The sequence below is a fragment of the Archocentrus centrarchus genome, chromosome 16 (assembly GCF_007364275.1).
Source record: "Archocentrus centrarchus isolate MPI-CPG fArcCen1 chromosome 16, fArcCen1, whole genome shotgun sequence".
NCBI lineage: Eukaryota > Metazoa > Chordata > Actinopteri > Cichliformes > Cichlidae > Archocentrus > Archocentrus centrarchus.
The window spans coordinates 32,859,323-32,886,811 of NC_044361.1; the positions used below are offsets into that span (position 1 = coordinate 32,859,323).

General features: G+C 42.0%; 1 protein-coding gene across 1 annotated transcript; it reads right to left on the minus strand.

Annotated features, from left to right (window-relative positions):
* Nucleotides 1-1,838: 1,838 nt before the first annotated feature.
* On the minus strand, nucleotides 1,839-26,544 carry mtx1a (metaxin 1a). Its single transcript, XM_030750258.1, has 8 exons — nucleotides 26,436-26,544; nucleotides 12,087-12,156; nucleotides 11,927-12,006; nucleotides 9,917-10,009; nucleotides 9,652-9,834; nucleotides 4,824-4,900; nucleotides 4,321-4,478; nucleotides 1,839-2,528 (listed from the first exon to the last, which is right to left on the minus strand). Exons 1-8 carry the CDS (start codon nucleotides 26,514-26,516, stop codon nucleotides 2,293-2,295), a joined length of 978 nt encoding a protein of 325 aa, XP_030606118.1. The 5' UTR covers nucleotides 26,517-26,544; the 3' UTR covers nucleotides 1,839-2,292.
* Between the last annotated feature and the right edge of the window lie 945 nt (nucleotides 26,545-27,489).

The following is a 27,489-nucleotide window of genomic DNA, read 5'->3' on the forward strand; positions in this document are numbered from 1 at the left end:
TCCAGATCAGCTCATTAAGCCCAGCAGAGCAGGAGGGGGGGGACACTCACATTAACAACATGCAGCGGGCGAACAGAAGCCAGGCCAGGATTCCTGCGAGGTGGCGTCATGTGCAGCTGTAGGTCCCCGGGGTCCAGACCCGGTCAGGACGGGTGGATACTCGGGGTGGAGGGGTGTGGCTGAAACATGAATTTCCATTATCTTCACATGTGGATGTTGTCTGTTATTTCTTCATTGTCCAGTTTAGTATAAAATCACCTCTCTTGACCTTCATTTCAGCAAAAGTGAATCCAGATGACTTTTATTTTGAAGTGGAATTATTCTGCTCATTTCCAGCAACATGCTTTTATTCTTGAGCTGTATTAGAGTAGCTTAGCATGATTCACACTTTAAATAATAATCCTTATCTTACAGTGGCCCTCGATGGAGCCCCTCATTTCATCCTGAAACCAGCCTTTTAAGCTCCTCCCCCTTTAAGCCAACTTCATTCTGATTGGCTCACCCTTGCACACAGGTTTGAACAGAAAGGAGTTGTATTAAATAAGAACTGCTCATTGAGACTATAAGCACCATCAGAGGTCATCAAATGAGCAGTAGTCACTGTGCCATCAACTTCTATACAACCTGATCCTTTTTGAAACCAGAGATACTGCCACCTGCAGGCCATTGGAAAGAACGCAGATTTAAGGGGCTTCGCTCTTCTGACCCGGAGGCAACAACCATCAGAATTTCCCACCCATAGACTCAACCTGCCACATAAGTATATTTAATGACTCATCTTAGCATTTGAATTTTTTACATTTGAATTAATTTATTTTATCAATGCACAATCGACTGGTGGATTATTCCCTCATATTGTTGAAGGTTCAACTGCTGCTAGCCAACTCACTCGGGCCCTTTTTTTCACCACCATCCCATTCAGTGGCAAGGTTGGTGTTTCAGTGGTCTTCGATAACATTCAGCTACTTCACCAAACAGCAGTCTTTGCTTTGACCTGGAGGACCCCTGTGAGCCAAAGGTCTCCGTAACCAGAACCTGCAGCAGGTGGAGAACTGGTTCATGCGTTGCTACACTGAGCTCACTGAGACTGCAGCGCTAAAAAAAGACTCGTATCGGCAAATGGCACAAAGACTGGGGTTCATGCACGGGACTCACTGGAGACTGTAAACCTGTCAGGCAGGAGTCTCCATGGACTATGATGTTTACAGATGACACTGTGATCTGTAGTGAGAGTAGGGGGCAGGTGGAGCCTAGAGAGGTGGAGGTATGGGAGAAGAGGAATGAAAGTCTGTAGAAGCAAGACAGAGATGGCGGCGTTAAAGATGTTAAGATTTTCACTGGGAGTGACCAGGATGGACAGGATTAGAAAGAGGACATCAGGGGGACAGCTCTGAGGAGGGACACAGGATCTACTAGACAAAGGATGTTGAAGCTGGAGCTGCCAGGCAGGAGGAATAGATGTAGTGAAGGAGGACATGTAGAGGGCTGGTGTGACAGAGGGGGATGCTGGGTTAGGTAGAAGTATGATAACTTACATGTTATCATACTAGAAAGGTGGCACTTCAGACCAAATCCAGTGAAATTCTCCAGTTTTTGATACCAGAAAATAAATAAAAATGATTTGTTGTCATATTTGCTTGTTTAGTCACTGTCCTGCCCTTAGGCCATTTGTCCGGCCTGTTTACCTCCTCTCTGTCCTCACAGTCATTTGCTGATCACTGCAAATGAAGTGAGAACAGCTGCTGCTGAGTTTGAGTGGACTCACAAGACAGCAAGTTAACCTGAGTGAGCAGCTCTCTGAACACCCCATGAAGACTGAAGGACCCATTAGTCTTTATTTAAAGCTTTATTGTGTTTTTCTGTTCTCATGTGATAATTATGCTGAAGGCAGAAACATGTTCAGGAAAACAATGTGTGAGCAGTGGGCACCGTCAAGTGCTGAACTTCAAGAAAATAATGTTTAACATTTAACTTTCCTTTAAAAAAACTCCATGTTATGTTTCATATTAAGAGCAATAATCCAACTGAACGTAAGAAAACTAAACAAAACCAAGTGACTCCACTTTGCCTTTAATTAGTTTCTGTCCGTACACCAGCACCAAACTCCGCTTCCTGTCCACAGAGGCTCATGTGTGCGTTGATAAATGATTTTTTATTTTCAGAATTTTCATACTGACTCTTCCTGTAGCTTTGGTGAGATGCACCCAAACTTCATGTAACACCACCTGGATCTTATCCTGAATATTTTCACTCCTGTCCATGAAGTCCCACAATGGCCTCTGCCTGTCATCCTCAGCCGTCTCCTTCCTCCTCGTGGTTGTGGTGGGATCCCATGTCCTGCAGGTCTGGCGGCTCCTCCAGCGCCCCGTGCTGGATGTGCTGGATCGATACCATGCCAGTCAGGAAGGCGTAGCTCAGCATGGCGCCCAGAGCCACCAGAGCAGACAGGAACTGCTTCCTCCGCTTGTTGGGGACGTGGTCAAAGTCTCCGCCTTCAGACTGGGACGTCATCTTCTGACACAAATTCTCTGAACAAAAAAAAAAAAAATGGAGAGATCATCATCTATGATTCTACTGCTCTGTTTGAGAGAGCAGCCTTTGACTTTGCTAACAACAGCACGCTTGAAAAATGACAACTGCTGCTGCACTTCAGTGTCATTTTGGCCTGTTGTGTACTTTCCGAGTTTTTCAACCTGAAGCACGCACCGCGGTTGGGCTGGAAGTACGAGTGTGCAGACTGTGTCTACTGGCATATTAGTGCAGGAGCACAGAGATTCCCACATGGCACATAAGGAAATCACTGCAGTGATGGGAAACTGTTGGAACTCTTGTAAAAACCTCTGATTCTTTTCCTTCTTTGACTTTCCTGAGTTACGATGCCCATCATTTAGGAGCACCCTGCAGACATTCCTGCCTGCTTTATGCACCAGTATAAACGGTTATGTGTTGACGTAAAATTTTCCAGGAGCAATAACCAAGTTGTCGACCACAACTTGGGCCAAATTACAATGTATTGATGTCCCATTATTAAAGCTATAACACTAAGGTATACAGTCTATCTGAAAATGCAGAGATGTGCTTTGTTGACATGTTATAATTCAAGGTGGGTGCTTTAAAGGTTGCAACGTGGTTTATGGCACAGGGTGTGTGGGTATGATGTACCTGTGGTGTAGAGTTAAAGCAGAAGCATAAATTCCCTGATGATGATAACAAGTACACTAACCTCTAACCACACGCTATTATACGATCTGACTTTTGAACACATCAATATTAATTTAAATTTTTTTTAAAAAAAAGGATTGTTTTTTTTAGGTTAGAGTGCCTGAACCTAACAGCTGAAACTCAGATTATACAGCAACGCTGCCAAAGTTAGAAACAATCTAACCTGAAGGGTTCATACACAGGAAGAGAGCGGCAGCAAAGACCATGAAATGTCAAAGTCAATGCTACGTCAGGGGATTATCTGATTTTTGGATTCCCTCTCTAATAATGTAGTGCATTTACCTCATAGTATAAAGTATAGCTTATAGTACTATAGTATAAAGCACTTTGAACTGGTGCTTTACAAATGAAATTGAATTGAACTGAATTGAATTTGGCGCCGTTACCAAACATGAATTTGGGATGAGAGGAGAATCGGGTCAGGATGTTTTTCCACTGATGTCGTCGCTCACAAGCATTCAAACTACTGGAAATACACTGGATGCTAAAATGAAGCAGACCTGAGAGCTTTTCAGATGTTTGAGCTGCTGTTGGTGTCAGATTCAGAACCAAAACCACAAAACAACAACAAAAAACCTCTACGTGAGGCTCCAAAATCTGAGAAAACAATCAGTGTCTTTATAACTCTGATCCGATCATCATCTGGAGTCTTTTTTCCTGCATGCTACAGAAATGCCTCGCCACATTTTCCCCCAAGATGTTTGTCTGATGTCATCTTCCTTCATCATTAGTGATGGCAGAAGTCAAACTGCAGAAAACATTCACACATGTTTTAGACTAAAATGAGACAATCTGTTTAGAGTGACGGTTTACAGGATGTCCCATAAATCTCAGGCAGATAAACGATTCCAAAGCATCTCAGAGGCAAAAAATGCTGTCAGACTTGAACTCATGTTACTGCTCTTATTAACGGTTTCAGACGAAAAAAAGTTAAACCTCATTCTTTGAGTTTGAATTTAAAGTCTGCAAACAATTTGTCAGAAGATTAAAACCGTGAAGTGAGCAGGACGGCATCCAGCCTCTTTCTGGAAATCAGAAGTCTGCTCTTGCACACAAAGTTGAACTGAGGGACAGAAAAGCTTCTGCTGTGCACCTCACCTCGGCCATCTTTGGGGAAGTAGAGCAGCAGGATGTTGGTGCAGAAGTTTGTCAGGTTGTCGAGGGATTTCAGGTGCTGCTGCAGTTTCCCGTTGGGCAGTTTGGACTTCAGGATGGGAGCCAAGTGGCCAAAAACATAGGCGTCGAGAGATGAAGGCCTGCAGGGAGAAGGTCTTGTTACGGGTAAAGTCTAATAATCTGGTGTCATTCATTTGTAATGCAGCACCCACTGCATGTAACAGTAATGCATAAACAGGCCTGTGAAATAGGTCAGACCTCTATGAACACAGGGTGTCCACAGGCATAAAAAATTAGATATAAAATTAGAGGCATCTCTCCAGCATGCCCTCGGTCTCCTCCAGGATGGACATGTCTGAAACACGTCTAGTAAAGGCTTTATCACCATCATCATCATCATTTTCACTGTACTGCAAGTGTGCTAATGGGAAAAGCCAACTTCTTGTGATTGTTCAGTTTGAATGTTCACGTGTGAATGAACTCACGAGTCTCCAAAGAAGAACTTGGTTGAGCCGAGTCGTTGGGACAGCAGGTTCATGCACTCGGCTGCATCTCGGTACAACTGAAAAAAAAAACACGAGACACACGCAGAAACGCAAAACTGGGGGTCAAAAGCAAAACCTTCAGTTTATAGATCACAATATCTGAAAAAAGGGTCCAAATCTGCCATGTTGGTTTGGCCTGAAAACTAGGAATTCAACCTTTTCAACCTCCTGCTGCATCTCAAACACCTTTTTTCTTCTGAAGCAGAGTCGGCGTGGACGCCACCTAACTACAAGCATTTCATTTCATAAAAAGTATTAGAATATTAACTCCATGCAGACCCCAGTTTTTAACAAAAAAACTGCATGCATTTTTCCACACCAGTACAAACACACACAGGCCACTCAGACTCTGAGCCACTGATCTGGGGCTGTTGGGTTGGACACTGAACTATTATTAATAATAATTATTAACATCAACACTATCACGACGTCTGTTTTCTGCAGCAGTTAACGTTGCATCGAGTCGAAGCACCGGACAAACCTGAGCTCTGAGAACGCCGACACGCTCGCTTTTCTTCACTGCAGGCACCACAAACCACACACACACACACACTCACTCATTCAACAGCACACTTAAACACACAGACACATAAAACATACACACATCAACTCTAACTCATCCAGGAGATAAAAACCTGTCACAAGACTTTTTTTTGCCTCCTACCTTTGAAAGCCTTATTTTGACATTACTTCTGATTATTTATGTACTTTTGCATTTAAGAAAATGTTTTTTAAATATGACTTTAATATGTGACATAAATACAGTGAAAGGGTTTGGGGGTAGGGGGGTTTCTGGCAGATGTGTGCAGCTAAACTATTAAAAACATCTTGATGCAGTTTCTAAAATAGAAACCAATGAGCGGTCCATGTTCTTTTGAGTATTTATTATTGCTCATTAATAAGACAAAAGTATTTCTTATCCGATTACTCGATTTATGGATGGGATAATCGACAGAATACTCCATCACTAAAATAATCAATAGCTGCAGTCCTACCTAAAAAGCATCATTTTTTTTTTAATCTTGGGGACTTCTGTGGCAACCTCCTACCAACCTTCAACCAGCCAACAGTACAATGAGTCTTGACCTGCTTGGGTATCGTGCCCGTGACCTTGGTCCTCCTTGCATGGAGTAAATTTCCTGCCGTTTATTGTTCCTCGTCTCACTGTGTACGCAGCTGCTCCTCTGATTCACTACTATTGACACGAAGCATTAAAGACCCAAAGGCAGCCATAAATTAGCTAAAGCAAAGAACTAACACAGCCCAGGTTAAAGGTCTGCTGTCCAACTCCTTTAACTGAAGGTTTCGACCATGTGATGACTTTTACAACTCCAGAGAGCTGTTAACGTCTCCTCTGGAGACCTTCAGAAGCAAATGACCAAAGAGAACATATAAATACTTTTGTTCAGGCCTGAGAAACTGACTCCTTTAAGGTCAGGACTCCCTCAGGTTACACCCAGCTCACTAACTCATAGAAATTATTAGTGGGATTGTTTGTCTTTGGCAGGTAATATAGAAAGGGTTTCTCCAACATGAGGGTTACAGTCTGGTTAAGTAAAGCGATCAGGATTTTGTTCATACATTTGGGAAAAAGTGAACACAACAATGTCTGAGAAGCCCGTTTATCTGCAGTGATTAAATAGACTTCAGTGTGAATCAGTGAAATGACCCAGCCTCTTTAAATCTCATTTTAAACTTAAACGTGATCCCAACAAACAGAAAAGCTTTCCAAATTCTGACGCTGCGTAACAGTGACTGAAAATAGAGAACTGTCCCACTGTTCTTAAACCCCCCCCCAAACCGGCCCCAGACTGTGAGACTTGGCCCCCATCTCTCCTCCACCCGCACACTGAGCACTGGCTCCCCACAGGGCTGTGTGCTGAGCCCCCTCCTGTACTGCCTCTACACCCATGACTGCAGTCCGGCCCACAATAACAACCTCATCGTCAAATTTGCTGACGACACCACAGTGGTCGGACTCATCTCAAAGGGAGATGAGGCAGCTTACAGAGAGGAGGTCCTGAAGTTGACAGCCTGGTGTTCAGAGAACAACCTGGTACTGAACACCATGAAAACCAAAGAGATCATCATCGACTTCAGGAAGCACAGGACTGACCCAGCCCCCTCTACATCAACGGCGAGCGTGTGGAAAGGGTCCACACCTTCAGGTTTCTTGGTGTCCTCATCTCTGCTGATCTCTCTTGGTCAGATAACATCACAGCTGTTATCAAGAAGGCTCAGCAGCGACTTCACTTCCTGAGGGTCCTCAGGAAGAACAACTTGGACTCAAACCTGCTGCTGACCTTCTACCGCTCATCCATTGAGAGCCTGCTGACGTACTGTATCACAGTATGGTACGGCAGCTGCACTGAGGCAGACAGGGTCAGGCTTCAGAGGGTAGTCAAGACAGCACAAAGAATCGTTGGCTGCCCTCTCCCCTCCCTGATGGACATCTACACCTCCCGCTGCATCAGCAGAGCCAGGAACATCATCAAGGACAGCTCACACCCTGGCTTTGACCTGTTTGACCTGCTGCCCTCTGGCAGGCGCTACAGGTGCATCAAAGCCAGAACAAACAGACTCAAGAACAGTTTCTTCTCCAGAGCAATCACCACCCTGAACTCACACACTCACCCACTGTAACTGTGCAACACCCACATCTCTGTGCAATATTATATTATTCATACTGAACAATATCTACCATTCCTATATTGGTAATATCCAGTATTCATTCACTAGTGCAATATTCATCATCTTCATTTTTATATGTATGCACTTATTTACTTTTCTTACAATGTACAGATGCACCAATGTATGTATATATTTTTATACATTCTATTTTTTGTATATTTTATACATTGTTTACTTTCTGTATATTTCTTGATTATACTAGATTATAATATTTTTATTTTTTATTTTAGAGAATTTGATTTTCTATTGCATGGCACTGAACAGGAGTGGCCCTCCAATCTTATTGTACATCCTGTATAATGACAGTAAAAGGCATTCTATTCTATTCTATTCTAAACGGGAATGGTGGAAACACTCAGCTCAGCATTCGCCTTTTATACAGCAGTAATTTCATGAGTGATTATGTCATCATTATTGTGTGCATGGACACAGAGTGTGACCTTTAAAAACATTAGGAAATAACAAACATATTAAAAGGTAAGCTAGAAATGAATAAATGAATTACTCACTTCCTGTGAGTGTTTTTACTGCACGACTGGACCTCAGACCACACAGAGGTATCACCAACTCTGGGCCATTTAAAGGGACAGTTTCTCCAAATTAATAGAGCTGGCTATGCACTGGATTCTTCCCTAGCCCACAGTCACTGTTTTCATATATATCAAATGACTGCTTAGGTTAAAGTTGGGCATTTGAAAGTGGAGATAAGCAGCTAATAGCGTGCCACTGAGGGTTTTTTTTCCTTTTGCCGTCCTCGTCAGCTGCCACTGATACGGTCTATACCCACATGAAGACAGAAAAGCAGCAGAAAGGGGCACTGTGGTGTAGAAATCACAGCTACAGGCCCACCAGCACAACAGAAACCCTGCTGTTACTTTGATCCCAGTCGATCATAAATATCCAAACTCGGTGATTCAGATGTCGGTCACGTCCTCTTCTTGAATGGACCATCAGACCGAGTGAAGTTATCACTCTCAGGGCTCATGACTGACTTTTTTCCTGTAATTCACCCTGCCCCCCCCCCCCCCCCCCCCCCCCCCCCCCCCCCCCCCCTCTTTTTTTTTTTTAACATACTCAAAATTCCAACCTGACTGGTTTCTGCTGGTGGAAGAACAGCTTCTCAGCCAGACTGTGCGTCTATAAAACATCCACAATGACGTTTTTATCTTGGTAAAGACCTGACGGGGAATAAAACTCAGCACAGAGGAAACAACTCTGGAAAATAGGCGACTTCAGCTTTCAGTCATTCCTGAAAAGTGGACTGAAGGTTTCCACCCTGACAAGAACAAATCGCTTTTTAACTACCTTCCCCTGAACGTTGTGTGCCCTCTGACCTTTGTCCAAAGCAGACCGCTTTTTCTTGCAGTTTTCCAACAGAAAGCCACACTGACAGAAAGTTTTCCTTTCACTCTTGATTTGTTCCAACCACTTCAGCAGCCCGAACACATGGAAACGATATCTGCGTCTGAACTGGAAAACTGCGGAGCCGCCGCATGTTCTGATGTTACTGCAGCCGGCTGACACGCAGAATTAAAGTCAGTGTTTCCCTCACAAAAACTCTCAGAAGGACACAAAGGCCGAGGTCTTCCTGGACTCTGTGGGTTTGTTAGACATTCGATGCACACGGTGAGCCCAGTTTTTATTCTCATGCTGCAGCTTCATTTCAGGGGGAAATGTTTTTCACATCAACACATTCACATTAACGTCACAACACGTCTCTGCTTCTTTTTACATACACAGACTGTAACTGACAAAGACACAAAGCAGACTAGGATTTATCGAGGAAGGAAGGAAAATGAAAGACTGCAGGACAGATCAGTCAGAGGGAGGAAGGAAAGGAGGAAGGAAAGAAAACAAAAGCAGGACAGATAGACAGGTTTCACTTATTTCACAAACATAAAAAAAGATTAATGAAGAATATTAATTTACTGCCTAAAGTAAATTAATATTCTAAAGTTGGAGAATGATTTGAAAGCCTGTCCAGTATGGCATCTTGACCTCTGGTCCCTGTGACGTTGGTACGTCAGAGCTGGTTCATGCAGGTTTGCTCCCTCCTGACCTCCTGCCATGTCCTCACCTCCTTCTCCAGCTCCTCTCCCGCCTCCAGCCTTTCGTCTCCTCGCAGCAGTCGCAGTTTCTCCAGCTGCTGTCGTTGCATCCGTCCCGGCAGGAAGAAGTTCAGGGGGAACGGCATGTGCTCGGCGTACCAGCGCCGAGTCAGGTCCACGTAGTTCTTCGGCTCGATCCAAAACGCGTAAATCTACAGAGGATTCATCCAGAGATTCAGGAGCAAACTCGAGAGAAGCACGCTTTCAGTTCGTTAACAGAGAAACTTATCTCACCAGAGCCGGCATGAGTTTCTCCTCCATCAGAGAGATGAAGGCCAGGCTGTCGGCTCCCTCCTTGGCCGACAGGTCGTAGTCTGCATTATATTTCTGGGAAGAAAAAATAAAAACCACCAGACTTAAACTTTTGATGATTATTTGAACTGTTGTTCTTCCAGGGTGGAATGACTGTACAGCACACATCTTTAATAACTTTGAAAGTCTGAATTTATTTATCCCACCATATCTTAAAGACCTCAATTATGCTGCCTCTCCCTGAACCTCGATGAACTAAAGCAACACTGTAAAGCAGAGTGGACCAAATTTCCTCCACAGCAATATGAGAGACTGATAAAGTCATTCAGAAAATGATTACTCGCTCCTAAAGATGGTTTGATCATTCTTTGACTGGATGGGCTAAAAAACAAACAAACTGGGATGTCCACAGGGTTTAGGACATGCACAATTATTATTAGCTGTAAGTTTTACAATAAGCTCTCTGATGAACTGGAAACTGCTTCCTATCTTTATTTGGAATCAGAGCAAAGAAAGTGGGTGATTGAGTTTCAGACTGTAGCTGCTGGTCGCAGTCGAGCTCAGTTTCTAAAGCTTCTGTTTCAAGCTTCACTCGTCTGCAGAAACGACTCAAGTGGAGCTGAAGGTGTTTGTTTTAGTGTGTGTTGGGTGGTTTATAGGCCTGCTGCCGTCTCTGTGGTTTGAGCTGCTTCCATGTTTCCTCATTAGCACAAGCAGCCGTATACAGCGGCAGCAGGGAAAGCAGAATGAGCTGTTGGTGAATTCACGCTCAATAAGTCCCTCCGATAAACAGCTGAGTGCATGCAGCACGAAGAGAAAACTTAGCGGGTCCTCCTCGTACAGGCCCAGGCCCCCGAGGGGCAAAATAACCACAGAAAGCAACAAAGAAGATTAGAAACAAAATCTTTTTTTAAGTCATGGGGATAGAGGAAAAAGAGGAATGATGGCAGGAGCTAAAGGAGGAGCATGCGGTGAGCCTGAAGTTTTCTTTTCAGCAGTTTCTCCTCCAAGCTTCTTCAGCAGCTTTCCTGTCATTGTGGTTTCTGAACAACCTACCGCATCGCGAAGGCACCGAGCATGCTGGGTAATGTGTTCCAGCTGCTGAATGGAGGCTGAGCTGCCTCGGAGGCCTCTGCTCCACTTACATGAAACTGCTGTTATCACCAGATTAAAGAGGTTCTTCCTTGAGAATATTTAAGCACAAATGTCAAAAAAAGAGACTCCGATTTAACAGCAGGCCACACAAGGCGGAAGCAAACCTGGAAGCTCAAAAGCTATTTTGGCTAATTTTATAGTAGTGAGCAGGTGCAGAGATGCACACTGACACTAATAATCTGATTCAGGACAACAAGTGATCACAGAGCATCCAAACTGAACACTTCCAAAGTGTGAGTCATTGAGACCTCAGCAATTCACGTCACTCTTCATGTTACAACTGTGAAATATGTAACGCACTTGTGTCTAATGATAATAGCGTGTCCAGGTTGGGGTCAGAGTGACCCAACAAGCTTTTTCACTACACTGTCCATTTATAAAGATGGAAGTCCGCCTCACAGCGCTCCTCAGATTTCTTTCTGCCTTCTCCTGCTGAGGTTTAAGAGAATTATCAGCTTTGCTGGAATGTGTCTCTGGCTGCAGCTTCCTGTTTAATGAGTTTTTCCAACCGGCTGCAGACACACACACAAAGACATACACATGCACACGCATGCAAGGACACACACGCTCGCACGCACACACACACACACACACACACAAGTCTAGCACTGCACACAGCTGAGTCCACAGCAAAGGAAAGAGTTTTGACTGTAGAAGTAACAAGTGGAAATCAGAGTTTTATTGCTCAACTCTTCTTTTGTATCCCATCAATACAGAGAGTGACAGTTTTTACTGCAAAATATCCATTAGAACATATATAAATGTGTCTGCTAAAGAGAACGTGTGTTGCTTGTGTCTATCAGCCCTGAGGCATGCTGAGAACGAGTTTTAAGTTACCTGTTTTCTGAGGTGGATGATGATGTCAGAGGGTCGGGACAGAGTTTCTTTCTGATTGGTCCTCAGAGCAGGAAGAGAACCTTTGAAGATAGAAAAAAAGTCATGAACACCATCACCAAATCAGAGCTTCTTCTTCATGTGTCTGCAGTGTAGCTCTCACCACTGGGACTCCTCCAGGGGTTAGAGATCTTTCGAAGTTTGAGAGGAGCTCCAGCAAATTGGGCGTAGGCCTAAAAAAGAAAAAACACAGCAACAGGTAAAAAACACAATTCAAGTCAAATCAATTTTATTGATATAGTGGTAATTCACAACAATGGTCACCTCAACATGCATTTTATTGTAAGGTAAAGACCATATGATAATGGAAAGAAACCCCAACAATTACAGGACTCCCTGTGAGCAATGGGAAGGAAAAACTCCATTTTAACAGGAAGAAACCTCCAGCAGAGCCAGGCTCAGGGAGGGGCAGTCATCTGCTACGACTGGTTGGAGGTGACAGGACAACAGACACAACAAATTAGGTGGGAACTTTGAGGGAACGGTTTGGGGATGGCCCCATCCTGTTCCAACATGGCTGTGCACCAGTGCACAAAGCAAGGACCGTAAAGACAAACTTGGAAGAACTTGACTGGCCTGCACAGAGTCCTGACCTCAACCCAACAAAACACCTTTGGGATGAATTAGAGTGTAGAAAGCCTTCCCAGAAGAGTTGAAGCCATTATAGCTGCAGAGGTTGGGTCGACATCATATTAAACCCTATGGATTAAGAATGGGATGTCACTCAAGTTTATGTGCATGTGAAGGCAGACAAGCGAATATTTTTGGCAATATAGTGTGACAGCAGGGTGTAAGATGCTAGCAGGCTGGGCAAACATGGAACGCCATAACCAAGTGGTATACAGGAAAACATCTGCAGAATGACTGAGCTAAGATCCTGTGGGTCTTCCACATATAGATGGACAAACTGGTGACACAGTAGTGGTGGCCAAGCAGAGGAAGAAGGCCATAGTGATAGATGTTGCAACATCAAGCAACGGCAACATCAAGAAGAAGAAACATGAGAAGCTCAATAAATACCAAGGCCTCAGAGAAAAGTGAGAAAGGATGTGGAAGGTAACAGTGGTCCCCGTGGTAATCGGAACATTTGGGGCAGTGACCCCCAAACTGGGAGAGTGGCTCCAGCAGATTCCAGGAACAACATCCAAGATCTCTGTCCAGAAGAGCGCCATACTGGGAACAGCTAAGATACTGTGCAGGACCCTCAAGCTCCCAGGCCTCTGGTAGAGGACCCATCACAATACATCCAGCTCCATTCACTACAATCCTCTCAGGCTGCAGCACATATAGCGGAGCTGCATTACAGCTGCTGAAAAGTTGATAAACAATGACAGTAGTTTCATTTTAACATACTCTAAGATTGTTATGTACAGAGAATATTGGCCAATACACTGAAATCTGATTTTTTTTTTTTTACTTCCTAAATTCAGTATCAGACATGTTTCCGTCAGGCATTAGACTGGTCACTGATTTCATAACTAGCCAAGGAGTAGAAGGTTTCCTCAGCATCATGCCTCTGCTTTTTATGAGTGATGTGGTCCTACTGGCTTCATAGAACACAAGCTGGAGAAGTGCTGCCTCTCTAATTGGAGGAGATCAGGTATCTTCGTTGAGGTCAAAGGTTTTGTTCACAAGTGGAGGAAAAGTGAAGTGGGAGACTGATGGTTGCAGCATCTGCAGTGATGTGGATGCTGTACTGGTCTGCTGTGGTGAAGAAAGAGCTGAGAGTGAATGTGAAAATATTGATTGATGATGTTAGGGCTTCTTTAGGGCTCAGCACCGAAGGCAATGAGGACAACCAGCATAAAGTCATTATGCTGGTTTGGGAATGTCAGGATGTCCTCAAAGAGCAAGAGGAGGTAGGTGGACAGAGGGGGCATAAATTATGCAAGCAAAACTTTGATTTATAGCAGTGCAATGGTGAATTCGGAAACATGCATTGCACGAATTATCTTTTAATCTTCCAACATGTCTGTGGCTCATTAATCTTAGAAAGTGTTTCTTAAAAGCATCATAACTTAGAAATAATTCCAGATGAATGAGAGTGAATGTGTGGGAGTTCAGTATCTGCATTTTGTACCTGACAGTCTAAATGAATCCAATTTATGATTTATTCTATATCTTTAATTTTAAAGGTACATTTAAATATACTTCATATTTCTGCCTTCCTTTGTTGTGCTGGACCTGCAGGAGCTTTGACCTGCTGGTGGACCTTTAAGAAGAAACCCATTCAACAGTTGTTGAGACATTTCAGTCTGAACCACAGTGCTGGACCAACCAACATTTCCATGTGCAGAGCCAAGCAGGCAGCATGAGTGAAACCACTCAGGCCACACTGACACGATGTCTTCACAGGAAACTCAGAGAGACAAGTTCCAGGACTCCTTCAGCTCTGTCAGTCTGCAGCAGCGCTCATCTATGGGACCAATGTAATGGTAAATCAGATTTTCCACAGATCTGACCAGAAAAACCTCTGAAAAAGCAGAAGCTGCAGACTGAAAGAACCTCTTTAGTCACTGAGGACAGGACAAGGACGCTCATTAATCAGAGTCCTGCTGACTGAAGCCAAACTGCAGGAAGAGCTGAAGCTCAAACAGCCGCTGCATTAACATCTAAAAGCTTCCTAAAACCTGTGTTCAGCCCATCAGCCAGTTCATCACAGAAGAGCACAACATTTGGTAATTAGTTTGGTTTTTCTGTTTGTTCGCAGGATTCATCAAAAACTTTTAGGATACGTGTGAAAATCCTTCTAAGCTTCTTTCTGCCACTAGGAAAAAAAAATTGCCATCCATAACTCAAAATTTTGAGTTATTTTCTTGAAATTTTAAGAAAATAACTCTGCCAATCAGGAAGCTCCGTGAAGGTACGTCATTTCCTTGTTACCCGGAAACAGGAGGCATCAGCTGTCCAACAGTTCAACATGAAAACACTGGCTCCTGACCTTTTATTAGCTAGAAGGCATTCAAAGGTCATAAACCTGATGATAATTTGTTCATGTTTGCTATACACTGCGAGCTAACTGATACTGTTGCTACCCGGTTGCGCATGCGTTGGCGTCATCTGCTTCCGCGTAACGAGGAAATGACCTCTTTCACAGAGCTTTGTGAATCACACGGATAAGCTGAAATTTCGACTTATTAACGCAAAATTTTGAGATACGGATCATGAAATTTCGAGTTATGAGTAACAAAAAATAAATAAATTTTTGGTGGCAAAAAGAAACTTCCCTTAAAAAAAAAAAACGTAAAAATTTGGTGATGCTGTATTGATGTTCTCAGGTACATACTGCAATCTAATCAGACATTCTTTGGGATCCTTGGACTCAGTTGCTGGTGTGGGGGGCATTTTCAGGAATGGCAGAAATATGCAGCTGATTGAGATTTTGTGCTTAATGTTGATGAGCAGATATGAATGTGTGATGTTGCATTCTGGTTCATTTCAATGAGCTTTAGTGTTTTCTGTCTTGTTCATTGTCTATAATGGGGAAAAAAGTCAGAGAGGAATTAGTAATCAGTGGGACAAAGTTGGAGATTCAGGCTCTTACAGTAAAGCTGGAGGTGACTCAGTTCTTCTGGAAATAAAATTTTAAAAAAAGAAAAAAGCTTCACTCTGAATCGAGAGCCTCGTTCTACTTTTACAACCAGAAAAAATGAGGAAGAATTTCCTCATAAATGTGCAGCAGTGAAGTCAGAGTATGATGAAAGTGAAGCTGTTTGTTCCACACAGCTGTGGCAGAAAGTGAGCCGACCTCAGGAACGCATTCCAGGCTGTCGCTGAAAGACATCACGGACAGTCTGGATTTTGGGAAATATTGAGTTTTTTTTGCTAAACGGTTCAATGTAGAAGCAGGACTCCTAGGAATAATAATATTACTAACTGTATTTATAAGCCCTTAAAAAAAAAAAAAAAAAGGCAATAGTTATAATATTTAAACAAATCAAACCCCTGAAACGCAAAGTAAGGACTGACTTCACTGATCGTGAAATTCTGAGCACGTATTGGAACAAACAGTCCAACAACTAATAATATTTTGTTCTGGTGACTTGCCAGTTTTGTGATTATTCATTTTGGCTTTTGTGGCACAAAAACAAATACATAAATAACTCAACACTTCTTTTAGATATTCATAAGACTACAACTCAGAAATCAACAGATCAAAGTTGAATGTAGGTAAAAAAAAAAAAAAAAAAGTGTCCAGGATCACAAATAAAAATGTTGTAATCATGGTGAGTCTGTGTTGCTGTTTTATGTGATAAATGTATAATAAATAAATATGTATAACGAATAAATACACAAATTAAAAATAGTCTAAAATGCTGTAAAACTGCTGTTTCCTGCTCATTTCCAGCTCCATATTCTTATTCTTCCTCTGATTGGCTGCCCCGTACAACAGAGGCTTTGCCTTTCACAATAAAAGCCCAAAATGTATACACATAGCACAAATGCTGGGAAATTGGGGTAGTAAAGTTAACTCTTGCTGAATAAAGTGCATCGAACCAATTTACAACTGATTAAATAAAATGTATCCTTTGGTTTTGTTACTTATGAACAATGGTCATGTTGTTATGTAGTTTTTTTCTGTCTTTTTTAATAGGCATTTACAAATATGTGTAGGATTATTACTGGCCCAGAATGAGTGTTTGTGGTAATGCATATGACAGCAATTGTTAAATATAAAAAATGTGCCAACATTTTTTATATGCAGGAAAGCCTCCCCACATGGCATTAATGAAACAGGGAATCAAAAAACTCACTTTTTCCTGTTTGGTGAAGAATGTATGAAACTTATTTTACAACTTATAAACAAACAAACGCTCCGCTGAGGCTGTTTTGGCCTCGTAACAGGGGAGGGGAGGGGGGTGTGTGTGTGTGTCGTTATAGTAAAGGCAGTGAACAAATGTGTAAAGTTTGATGGGTCTGCCTTGAACTTTCTGCATCTATGGCGTGAATTTGAATTCTAGGTGAGATTGTTCTCGACCTCTGACCTTTAACTTTAGGTCAAGGTCGCCACGATTCAAACTCATCTGAGATTTTTTTTTGTAGATGCATCTATGGTGTAAATTTGAACATCCTAGATCACATCGCTCTCGATTTATGGACAATGTTAAAGTTCCTGTGGAACAGACGCCGCGGCGGCGGCTATGACAATACCTCGAGTTTTTACTTGAAACAGCCGAGCTAAAAAAGAAATAAAACCCCTCGCCCGACCCCACCCCTCAGGACCTCTCCTCTCGATGACATCATATAGATCTAGGAGTAGAAAGAAGTGTCTGGAGCGTTCACTTTTTGGCTTACAGGGACTACTTGTATCAACACTGACCTCATTACAAGAAATTGTGACAGTGTGTAATCTGGAGGGGCAAATGTGTGACAGAAAATGAGGACATGAAGAATCGGTCCACTTTGAAATGAATTTGGCTTTGTAGGAAGTTTATCCTGCGGAGGAGCTCCTGCTGACAAAAACATGCAGTAAAATTCATCTTTGAGGCAGTTTGTAGAAGCTGCTCTTATGTAACGTTCACAGGCTCAGACTCAGTCGGTCATTACTGCGTCCGTCCAGCTGTGCGCGCCTCCGCTAATACCCTCCAATAACAACTCTGACTGAGACACACATTCAGCTGGAGACACTTCAAGGAAAAACACACTCATCACGCTGCCTCAGTCCAACAGTGAGACATCATTTGTCATGATGAGGTGCTGAAAGTCTCTTTTTTTTTTCACCTGTGTGGACAGCTAAGCCCCGCCTCCTGTCCTGTCTGTCACAACCCGACTAACGCATGATTTATACCCGACTATGAAAACCAAGTAAAGCACTGATTGGAACTAAACTGCAGCAGCAGATTCACATTCCCACAGTGGTTTGGAAAAACAGCAGCAGTGACACATTGGCGTTTTCCAACCACTGCACAGGACGCCCGTCATTACCCAGCCTGCACTGCTGCTCTGCTGTCTGATCTCAGTCCAACGCAAACATGTTTCAAACAGGTTTAATCACTGGGGCCCTCAGTGCGGTCTGCAGGCGGGGATCACTGTACCCACACTGTCACCGGGATCTCAAGACCACGTCGACAATGGAAAATTTACAGCCACAAAGCATTATGGGTGGTCACCAGTCTTGAACTACACCTGATGCCTCCACTTAAAGGACGAATCTGCCATTTTTCAGCATGAACAGAATGACTAATAAGACAAGCTGCTTTTACATGATGGTAGAAATCCTCACTTTTACGGGCAGATTCTAGCCAAGATGGATGATGTAGTCCTGCTGGCTTCATTGAGCGATGACCTCCAACTCACACTGGATGTGTTTGCAGCTGAGTGTGAGATGACTCGCACCTCCGAGTCTGAAGCCATGGTTCTCTGCCAGAAAAGGGCTGGGGAGGGTGCCTCAGGAGGGGCAGTTTAATTGTTCACAAGCGAGGAGAGAAAGGAGCGATCGACAGATCGTGCAGCATTTGCAGGTAGCTTGACCAGTCTGTACCGGTCTGAGCTTGAAGGCAGAGCTGCCAAACTCTTCAGTCTCTGGTCCAACCCTCCCCTAAAGCTACACGCTTATGCCAACCTCACTGAGTGCGTGGCATTAAAACCAAGACACAGACTATTAGAAATGTATGATATGAAACATCAAAAACTATTATTGTTGGTGGAAATTATGAGAGTACAAGGGCATTAGCAGCATACAAAGGATGCAATACTGGACTGCTTCTAATTATAAAACAAGTTAAACCATAAGATAAAATATGTCTATAAAATATGTCTATAACAATATGCATAAAGACTGAGCTCAGCAGTGTCAGTTTTTAGTTTCAGTTCGTTGGTGCATGCATGCAGAATCAGGAGCTCAAACAAATGATGCTCCTCACAGCGACTGACGTATAAATCAGGTGAGATCCCTCTGAAAGGTGTCTGGACTCTCCCTTAGAGACAGGGCGAGGAGTTGGTCCAGTGGGAGGAGCTTAGAGTAGAGCCGCTACTCCTCCTCCTCTCGAGAGGAGCCACTTGAGTTGGTTCCAGCTTCTGACTAGGATGAGTCCTGGATGCCTCCTTTGTGAGGTGCTCAGACATGTCCAGCTGGGACTGTGGAGACTATGGGTTGGTCTGAGTCAGATGCTGAACCCCCTCGACTGGCTACCTTCGATGCTGAGGAGTAATGGCTCTACTCTCAGCTCCTCACCTAAGGCTGAGCCCAGACACCCTGTGGAGGAAGCTCACTGCATGTGAGCTCAGGTCCACAGGTGAGAACGGGAAATCAAATCAGCTGCTTCACCTTCACTCTTCATCTAGTTTACATTTAACAATAAAATATTTTGCCTACAAAATTTATTGTTTGATGATAAATAATTTAAGTCAACCACAAAAATCAACCACAGACAGCCGGCTGAACATATTGGTAAAAGAGACTTTGGTGCCATCTGGTGGTCCTATGAGGAACTGCATGCCATTAGAGCTTAAACGCTGCTGAACAAATCCACAAAGGCAAATTACTCTTTGTTGGTGAAAGAAAAAGGTTAATTAATTCACTAATTGCCTACTATTACTTTATGTCCATGAATACAACAACAAAATTATATTAGAAACATTTTACTGGCAGATTCAGGCAGCTGAAAAAAATATTCTTCGTCATCTCCACTGAGCAGGTGTAAGCAGGCAAACCACAGAGTCACCGCTCTGGCACTGGAGCTCTCCTCTCCCTGACCTGTGGGCTGACTGGAGTCAGCTGTAAAGGGCAGCACCTGTAACAACTCTGCTGATTAGGGAGTTCATGTATTCAGCGAGTTGTAGAGTTGTGTCATTTCATATCATCCATCATTATATCGGTATACATTTTTATGTGATATAAAAATAAAGTCATAGTGATGTAATTGCTATAGCAACATTCCCTAGCGCGCAACAACGAGACAAGCCCAGCCCGTCTGACAGAGAGAGCCACTTCAACAGCCTCCAATAAAGCACAGTGCTCTGCAAAATATACAAGAAAACTGTTCCCACTAAAGATGGAAACAACAAACTTGTTTCACCACATCATCAACAACAACAACAAAAAAAAAAAAAAACATCACTAAGTAGGTTACAAACGATGTGCGACCCAAAAGTAAACCAACGCCTCCACCGAGTGTGGCCAGCTGTGCTGATTCACACTTAGGAAGCGTGTCATCACTGACAGCAGCTCACTGGAGAAACGCCCTCCATGTACCTGCACTTGTTATTGTTGCTGCCTGAAAGTATTTAAAATGTTCAGCAATTTTTTATATCACCAGAAATACCATTAGTGAAATCTTCTGAAATATTGTGATATAATTTTGAGGCTCTATTGGCCACCGCGTGCTAGTGGCATATCTGGAGGTGGTTCAGGTCTGCAGGTTCAGTAAAAACAGGTTCTGTTAAACCCGAGCTGAGAGAAATTCTGGCTTAACTTCAACTTGTGTTAATGTTTAAAACTCTAAAATTTTGACTGTATTAATTAAAACCACCAGAAGTCTTTTCACCTGAGCTGAACTATAACTGCTCCACAGCTGAGCTGAGAAAACGGATCGTCTACCAAAAAGTGGTTTCTGGTATTTTCCAAAAACGATCGACTGTATTTAAACTGGTTTTGGCCTATAAATCTATAATCAAATATATCTGTCGTGGATGATGAAGACATCTGAGAAAAAAAGAACATTCCTGTTACAAGTTAGAAGCTGCAATCACGGGCCTGAGGCAAGATGGCGACGTGGGCACACGTGTCATTCTGAGCTCCAGTCGTGCAGCCCTTAAAGTTTCATAGACCGGCCCTTGGCGCACCATTTTACCCGTAAGGTAGTGCCGAACATCCACGTCTCAAAGTAAGGGAAAATAAGAGGTTTATGAAAGATGTCCGTCATTAATGAGAAAGATTTCCCCACTCTGACGACTGCTAACGTTACATGCATAACTATGCAGCTGCCACTCGTGTGGAAACACCAATGGAGATGTCAAAAAGTGCCACCGGTACAAGACGACAACTGAATGCGACTCCAACTAAACTTCCTCCTGCTAAAAAGCAAGCCACTGAGAGTGAGGTCTCTTTAGCTGCTGTCTTAGAAGCCATTAAAGGTTTGGATAGCAAGGTTGATGACTTTGGAAAGCAGCTGAAAGAAAACTCTGAAATGTTTACCTGCATCACACTACAAGTGGAGAAGAACACAGTTGGCATAGCTGACTGCAAATCTACTGCGGAAAACCTTGAACAGAAGTTTGCTACAATGAATAAGGAAAATACAGCTCTGAAAGAAAAACTGAGGCTGTCGGGTCTCAAAGAGCAAGAAGGAGAAAATCTCAGAGAAAAGGCAGAACAGCTTCTTTCAAGATGGGCAGACCAGGTAGAAGATGTGATCGACACAATCCACCGAGTGGGGGAAAAAAAGAAGAGGGAAGGTCCCGTCGAGTTATCCTACAGTTCACCAGGAGGCACCATCGAGACACAATCTGGAAAGTGACGAAGGATTCAGCGGTGTGCAAAGAACAAGGTCTCCGTTTTGCTCAGGATTTCATAAAGGAAGACCGGCTGGCACGAGAAGAACTGTGGCCTAAGATTACAAAAGCCAGATCCCAGGGTAAGGTGGCCTTTTATAGAGGTCATGTTGCTGTAATCGATGGCAAGGTGATCAAAGCTTCTTCTCCCTTTTGAGACTTCAAATCATTCTGTTTATTGCGTCTTTATTGCACCGGTTACATGGTTTAAAAACGAAAAAAAGATAAAAGCACTATTGTTGAATATTCCTAAGTTGCACATGCCATAGCAGTTCTCTTATTTGCGCTCCAGTGGTGATTTCTGTTTTCACTCGAATGTAAAAGGAGTTGATTTAAGTTAAGTTCAATGATGTTTGTGGATGTAAGGTAGATCTTTCCTTGTTATAAGGTAAAAGGACATTTTACCTTATAACAAGGTGTTTTAAGGGCTTGCCTTCAGTTCATTTTATCTTAACAAAAAGTTTCAATTTTAGGTTTGTGTAGTTAGAATTTATTTACTCTTTTCATTTTATGTCTTTAAAAACTAATCTTAAGTTTATGTCACTAAATGTAAGGGGCCTAAGAGAAAATGTCAAAAGGAAGGCAATGTTTCTGTACTGTAGAAACAAAAATCCACACTGTATTCTTTTTCAAGAAACCCATTCAACAGACTCTGATGAAAAATGTTGGTCAAGCCTATGGGGAGATCAGATAATTTACTCGCATGGTACGTCCAAATCAGCAGGTGTGGCTATATTACTGAATAACTTTCCAGGGAAAATAATATATACAAAACATGACAGTGACGGCCATTGGTCTCTCTCCGTATTACAAATCGAGGACTCACTAATAATTCTAGGTAATATTTACGGCTACTGTAACATCTCAAAAAATAAGGTACTTCTTGAAATTATTGAGGTAAATGTTGAACAACTTAAACAAAGATTTCCTACTAATTATGTCTTAATAGGTGGGGATTGGAATATGGTTATGGATGAAGGCCTTGATAGACACCCGAACAAATTCGCAAACCCCCATCCAAATCGTGCTTTGTCTGATTTCTGTAACAACTTAGGACTTATTGACTTATGGAGAGACAAACATCTTAACGAAAAACAGTTTTCTTGGTTTAAATCTGATGCATCAAGCAGATCAAGAATAGATTTCTGGTTAGGAACAGATGATATTCTCAAAATATCATCAGATTGTAATATGTCTCCATCTCCTCTTACGGATCATTGCAGCATTAATTTATCAATTACTCCTCTTCCTGAGAACTTGAGACATAGAGGGTACTGGAAATTCAATGCAAATCTCTTAAATTATGATCTCTATTGCAGGGAAATCTAGTGGAAAAGATCCTGCTAGATGATTCAGTAATGACCTACACCAGAAAATGGGAATTCTTAAAATATAAGATACGGGCTCACTCCATCTCATTCAGCAAAAACCTTAAAAAAATAATGATCTGGAAGAAGTAAGGTTAGTAAAAGATTTGAACTCATTATGTGTTAAACAGACATTAACTGATGCAGACAAAAATAACCTTCTGACCCTACAATCTAAACTGGACACCATCTATGAAAGGAAGGCCCGGGGTGCATTCATCAGATCCAGAGCCAAATGGATTGAGGAAGGAGAAAAAAAAACAGTGCATACTTCTGCAGACTTGAAAAAAGGCGGCAAGTTAAAAAACACATACAATCCCTCCTTATTAACAATGAGGAGTGTACAGACCAAACTCTAATTGCAAAAGAAATTAGCAGCTTTTATCAAAACCTTTATTGCTCTTCATTCTCAAGCCAAGATTGTGACCTCCTGTTAAGCCAAGTCAAAGACTCTATCCCTCAAATCACTGAGGATTTCAAGGAATATTGTGACAAAGATATCAGTATAGAAGAACTAGACAGTGCTATGATGTGCTTGAAACCTGATAAATCTCCTGGCCCTGATGGCCTCACTGCCAATTTCTATAGACATTTCTGGGATTGTCTCAGAGAATTTATTTTTCAGGTCTTTAAAGAAATCATATGCAACACCTCACTTCCACACAGTATGAAGCAGGGTATCATCACCCTTATACCAAAACCAGGAAGAGACAGCAAGGTTTTAGACAACTACCGACCGATCACGCTCCTAAACTGTGACTACAAATTATTGACATATGTATTCACAAACAGATTAAAAACAGGTCTTAAAAATGTTATCTCTGAAACACAAACTGGGTTCATGTACAAAAGATCTATACACGATAACATCAGACTGGTGCAGGATTTACTTGAGTATAGGGATTTGATTGAAGATAAAGGTTTCATCCTTTTCCTGGACTTCTACAAAGCTTTTGATATGTTAGAGCATCAGTTCCTTTTCAAAGTTTTACACGTGTTTGATTTTGGGCCCAATTTCTGCAGAATAGTCGAAAGCTTTTACAATGGCACCACTAGCTCAGTTGCACTTCCACATGGTACTTCTCCATGCTTCACTATTAATAGGGGAGTAAAACAGGGCTGCAATATTTCCCCTTTCCTTTTTATCTTGGCTGTGGAAGTGATGGCTATCTTCATAAAACAGTCAAACATACCTAAACTGAAAGTTTTTGACGACCAAATTATAATCAGTCAACTAGCTGATGACACCACAATCTTTTTAAAGAATCTGGACCAAACCCGTAAAGTACTTGAATTAGTTAATACATTCTCAAAAGCATCAGGGCTAACTCTAAACTTACAAAAATGTGAACTGATGGCAATTCATGACTCTAATCTCACAAAAGCTTACGGTATTCCCATTAAATCCTCAGTGAAGTACCTTGGTATTCTCATTACTAAAGATGCTAAACTCAATGAAACTGTTAATATAGAAAATAAAATCCAGAAATGCAAATCTCAGTTAAACAGATGGCTTCAAAGAGATTTGACACTGTTCGGGAGAACCTATTTGACCAAAATGGAGTCGTTGGCACGTTGTATTTATCCTGCATATTCTATGGCCATACCCAACAAATACATTAAAGCTATAAATCAGTTAAACTTTAACTTCATATGGAGAAACCGAGTCCACTACTTAAAGAAAGCAAACATGGTAAAAGACTTTAAAGATGGTGGTTTGCAAGCCATTGACTTTGAATGTTTAAATGCGGTTTTAAAAATAAACTGGTTGAAATCCTTTTTAATGAATGGTAATAGTATCTGGCATTGTCTCCCCAAAGGTGTATTTAAAAAAATTGGAGGCATGGATTTTGTTCTTAGGTGTGACTTTGGTGTTAACAGACTCCCTGTTAAGCTATCCTCTTTTCACAAACAGGTGTTATGTTGGAAACTTATGTACACGCACAATTTTACTCCCCACCAAACTCCCATATGGAATAATAGATATGTGCTACATAGAACTAAGTCTCTGTATTTGGATCACTGGATGGAAAAAGGTATTTGGTCCATAAGACATTTTCTAAATGACAATGGAGGTTGGTTGTCCTATGAAGATTTTTGCTCACTGTATAATTTGAACTGCTCGCGTACTCAGTTTAATACTGTATTGAACTCCATCCCTACTGCAGTCAAATATTTAGTTCAAAATATAAGCACTCAAACAGCTAATCTTCAATTACCTGCACTTCAAATTTATGGAGTAAACCTTTTGGACAAAAGTAACTCTAACAAACGAATGCGTCTGCATCTGACTAATCTTATTTTTCCAGCACGACCAAACAGAAACTCTATTTTAAATTTGTTTCCTGAATCAGAGGTTAATAAGTGCTGCTTACCTTAAAATACCCGTTAAGTCCTAAAGCTGAAGAAATACATTTCAAAATTCTCAATAACATTTTTCCATCCAGGGATCTGTTAAGACAAAGATTCAACTTGGACACAAACAGCTGTACCTTCTGTGACAATGACGTTGAAACAACAGACCATCTCTTTTTCTATTGTGTGCATACTGGAACATTTTGGGAAAACTTTTAGGACTGGATCTCAACAAAACTCTCCCTACCCCATCCCTTAAAAAGGGAGGATATAATATTTGGAATCACCTTCAGAGACAGAAGAACTGACCTTATACTTAACAACCTGCTAATCCTTCCAAAATCCTTCATCCACACCTGTAAATGGGGAAATAGAAAACCTAACTTTTCAGCCTTTAAATGTCTTCTAATGGACAACCACCTGAGAGCCTTAAAATTGATTAAAAGCAAGCATGGTGTACAGCTCCTGGATGCCTATGAAGAACTGTTTTTTTTGATGAGAACTAGTGCCCCTATGTCTTTGTCTACTTTTTTTTTTTCTAATTAATTTATCCTTTTACATTTCTTTCTCCGTTTAACGTGTGAAGTATTATCTTTAGCTTACATATCATTGTGTGCCTTTAAATATGTAAAACCTGATGTGTTTATTGTGTATACATGCCACATGATTCTGTACATTTGTTCAAATGTTTAATAAAAAATTTTTTTAAAAAAGCTGCAATCACGTTGTGGCATCTTGAATTTTTATCACCGCACCGGCACTGCTGTCATTCAAGCCGCCACAAGAGGCAAAAGCAGCCTCGACCCGCCTCTTCAAACCCAAAACTTCCTGCTTATGAACCACCAGCACCGAGGTTCACTAACCGGACAGGCTGAAATAACGGGGACGTGCAGACTTATGTTGATGAGGTGATGCAGCCTCACTGTCCCGAGCCAATAGGATCCTCGATAACGATCAGAACAGTTCAATATTCTTATTATTTTTACACTGATCGGTGAGCAAACCTCGGCTCTGAGCTCCACAGCAGCATTCAGATGAATTACATTACTTCACAGGACGTGCACGTTGATCAGTTAATGGTTACGTAGGTGATCGATAAGTTTCCAGCTGATGGACCCACGCTCCCTGAATCATTAGCATGCTAACGCCAGCAGCAACCGACCCGCATCTCTGTGCGTGACCGACCCCGGGCACGAAGCCGGGGGACCGGTCCGGTGTCTGTGTGAGCGGACACTCACCAGAACCACCAGGCAGTCGGTGCTGACCGACGGTAAACCCCAGTCTCCTTCCCAGCAAAACAGCTCATCGGGCGCCGCCATCTTCAGCCCGGATGGTGACCTCTGACACCGGAAGTAGCTCTAAAAATAAAGTCGAATTTTTACGAAAACGTTTCAAAGTAAAACTACTTGTAAAATGTATGCAGTTGTCCGCCCCAAACAACATTACATTTTTCTGTGTTAGACTTGTAATTTATAGCATGGATAGTTTGAAAGATGGCCGACTAATATACATTTTGTTTTTTTTTTAATTAAAAAACTGTACAGTGCGTTCTTCTACTTACCAAAATAAAACAAGACTACTAAATTAACACCATGAATTCTGAACAAAGTCTGAGCTAATAGTAGCTTGAATAACTGGCAGCCTCATGTTGGTCATGTCACTGCACTGTCCTGTGGTTTAAAGCAGCATCATGTGAGGTCCAGCCCGGCCCTGTTTCAGTGCCACTTTATATTTGAGCACAAAGACGTCTGGGACGTAAGTCGAGCCGTTGTTTCTTCAGAGTTTTAGTTCATTTTATAAGGTTTTGAGATCATAAGAAGCACCTTTAATGAATGAAAACAAACCTCAGACGTTCACTGAAGCTGAATATAAGCTGATGGTTCCTGGCAGGTATGCTTCTCTTTTATATTCTCTCCCTCTTTCAACAGCCTGTTGTTTTATTTCTGCTAAGTCACTAGCAGGTGGGAGTTGTGGGTGCATGAACAGTGTACAAAACGCTGGCAATAATTTCCAGGTTCATCTGGAGCTGTTTGGGATTCTGTGTTGCCTGAAATCAAAATGGCTCATTGTGCCGTGATGACCCTGATACACTCACAAAGATGTTTTTAATAATAATAACACTAAGAAATTTTATTTGTTACTATGGAAGCAAACTTGTGTCATCAGGATCTGAATTTTAAATGCATTGAATTTCTAGCACTGAATTTTTTAATGCAGAAAAAAAAAATCTGAATTTTTTGCCTCTGAAATTAAGTCTCTGAAATTTCACTGTCTCATTTTCATATTATTTTT

Coding starts and splice junctions, on each gene's coding strand:
- mtx1a (XM_030750258.1), bottom strand. CDS start 26,516: ATGGCGGCGCCCGATGAGCTGTTTTGCTGGGAAGGAGACTGGGGTTTA. Junction 9,835..9,916: donor AGAAACTCATGCCGGCTCTG/GTGAGATAAGTT, acceptor AATCCTCTGTAG/ATTTACGCGTTTTGGATCGA. Junction 4,901..9,651: donor GAGAGGAGCTGGAGAAGGAG/GTGAGGACATGG, acceptor TTTTTTTTTCAG/TTGTACCGAGATGCAGCCGA.